The following is a 2,649-nucleotide window of genomic DNA, read 5'->3' as shown; positions in this document are numbered from 1 at the left end:
CACTGCTAACACTAACAACACTACTGCTAACAACACTACTGCTAACACAAACTACTGCTAACACTAACCACTGCTAACACTAACAACACGACTGCTAACACAAACTACTGCTAACACTAACAACACTACTGCTAACACAAACTACACAAACTACTGCTAACACTAACAACACTACTGCTAACACAAACTACTGCTAACACAAACCACTGCTAACACTAACTACACTGCTGCTAACACAAACCACTGCTAACACTAACTAATGCTAAAACTAAGCACTGCTAACACTAACAACACTACTGCTAACACAAACCACTGCTAACACTAACAACACTACTGCTAACACAAACTACTGCTAACACAAACTACTGTTAACACTAACCACTGCTAACACTAACAACACGACTGCTAACACAAACTACTGCTAACACTAACAACACTACTGCTAACACAAACTACTGCTAACACTAACCACTGCTAACACTAACAACACGACTGCTAACACAAACTACTGCTAACACTAACAACACGACTGCTAACACAAACTACACAAACTACTGCTAACACTAACACAGACTACTGCTAACACAAACCACTGCTAACACTAACTAATGCTAAAACTAAGCACTGCTAACACTAACTAATGCTAAAACTAAGCACTGCTAACACTAACTTGTGCTAAAACTAAGCACTGCTAAAACAAACTACTGCTAACACCAAAAACACTTGTGCTACCTGCAGTATTTAACCTCCAGGTGTGTCTTGTGTCTCTCTCTGTCTGCAGGTAAATTTTGTGGCGTGTCAGCTCTGCGCTTTGCTGTCAGCCTTCTGGTTTCGTCTCTTACTTCATCCCAGTAAAACCAGTCCCTTCATCAGACACGTGGTGGCGACTGTACTGGGGCTGTACTTCGCTCTCTTCTGCTTCGGCTGGTAAGCCAGAGTGTAGCTAATGATCGCTAACCTTAGCTTGTTTACCCTGTTTGATAACCTTAGCATGTTTATGTAACCTGCCTCAAGTAACATCTAGCATGCTAATTGTGTCGTAAAAATCATGCAAACTCATGTTTTATTGTTGACAGTGTGATACCTGTAAATGTTTGGTGTTCACTCAACACGTGTTGCATGTTAGCTTGCTGTTAGCATTCTATATTAGCTACAGCTGGTGATGACATTATTTACACTGACAGTAAAAGTACTAATACCACATTGTTAATATACTATTAGAACATAACAACAACATCCTAATTCATATAAAGTAATAAAAATATATTTATATATAAACTCACAGAGGCAGATGTTTCTGCATTGTGTACTTTTCTGAACACAATACAGTGTCACTTTTTACTTATGAATCATTTTCTATGCAGGACTTTTACTTGTAACGTGATGGAGTATTTTAGTAGTACTTTTACCTAAATAAAGGATGTGAATATTCCTCCACTACTGCCTACATGTTTCCACTGACCGACAGAGCAAAACCCCCAAATATTCAGTTCACTGTGATGGAAAACAGATGTTGCTGCTGGACTTCACTGTGTTTGTTTGGAGGTCAATCTCTTCATTTCCTTTACTCTCCAGGTACGCCCTTCACTTCCTGGTTCAGAGTGGACTCACCTACGGCATCATGATCCTGACCGGAGTCGAACACATGCACAAGTAAGAAAGTTCAGAAAGTCCTCGCGCCGCTGGCTCATCACATGTTTTAGCTCACACTGTAACAGGTCACCTCAGTATGTGAAAGGTTGTGGCGTTCACATAAAAGAAGTGGGCGTCGCCGTGGTGACGTCACCCATTAGTTTGTGGACTGTCGATTTGAAGCCTTGAGTTTGGCAATTTGGAACCAACTGCACCGGACGTGACCATATTTGGACGAGACGGTGGAGCTAGCTAGTAATTCATGTTAGCATCTGTAGTTCTTATTAGCTGTGATATTAGCTGGGATGCTAATTTTAGCTAGCGACAGACAGGCTTCAAACAAAACGTACTTCCCGAAAATGAGCAGTTAAATGTTCACAGAGCAGCGGATACGAGTCGCCTGTATCCTGATTGACAGCTTGTCAGTCAGCTTGTAGCCCCGCCCTAAAGCCTCCCCTGCTTCCTGGTCTCTGTAAATGGGACCATAATTTACTAAATGAACATCATGCTGTGTTGAAGAAGACTTGAAACTAGCGACTGAGACCAGAAACTCATCAGGAAAGTGTTTACTGAGGGAATAAATCAGCTGACAAGTAGAAACATTTTCTCACAGACTTCTATACAATCACACTTCTTTCTGCAGCCGCTGGAGTCGCCCCCTGCTGGCTGCTGGAGAGGACGCAGGTTTAAGGCGCCCCCTGCTGGCTGCTGGAGAGGACGCAGGTTTAAGGCGCCCCCTGCAGGCTGTTAGAGAGGACGCAGGTTTAAGTCGCCCCCTGCTGGCTGCTAGAGAGGACGCAGGTTTAAGTCGCCCCCTGCTGACTGTTAGAGAGGACGCAGGTTTAAGTCGCCCCCTGCTGGCTGCTGGAGAGGACGCAGGTTTAAGGCGCCCCCTGCAGGCTGTTAGAGAGGACGCAGATTTAAGTCGCCCCCTGCTGGCTGCTAGAGAGGACGCAGGTTTAAGTCGCCCCCTGCTGACTGTTAGAGAGGACGCAGGTTTAAGTCGCCCCCTGCTGG

At 44.1% G+C, this 2,649-nt stretch overlaps 1 protein-coding gene across 1 annotated transcript in view; it reads left to right on the top strand.

The window, feature by feature from the left end:
* The window catches only part of LOC123977334 (lysophospholipid acyltransferase 2-like), a 22,634-nt gene that overhangs the window by 11,650 nt on the left and 8,335 nt on the right, over positions 1-2,649 (top strand). The window contains exons 2-3 of the mRNA XM_046059929.1: positions 782-927; positions 1,576-1,653. Coding sequence (XP_045915885.1) covers positions 782-927; positions 1,576-1,653 — 224 coding nt within the window. The remainder of the gene's footprint in view (positions 1-781; positions 928-1,575; positions 1,654-2,649) is intronic.

This window comes from Micropterus dolomieu, linkage group LG10, assembly GCF_021292245.1.
Source record: "Micropterus dolomieu isolate WLL.071019.BEF.003 ecotype Adirondacks linkage group LG10, ASM2129224v1, whole genome shotgun sequence".
NCBI classification, from domain to species: domain Eukaryota; kingdom Metazoa; phylum Chordata; class Actinopteri; order Centrarchiformes; family Centrarchidae; genus Micropterus; species Micropterus dolomieu.
The sequence above is the reverse complement of the archived record's forward strand: the minus strand, read 5'-3'. Positions and strand labels throughout refer to the sequence as shown.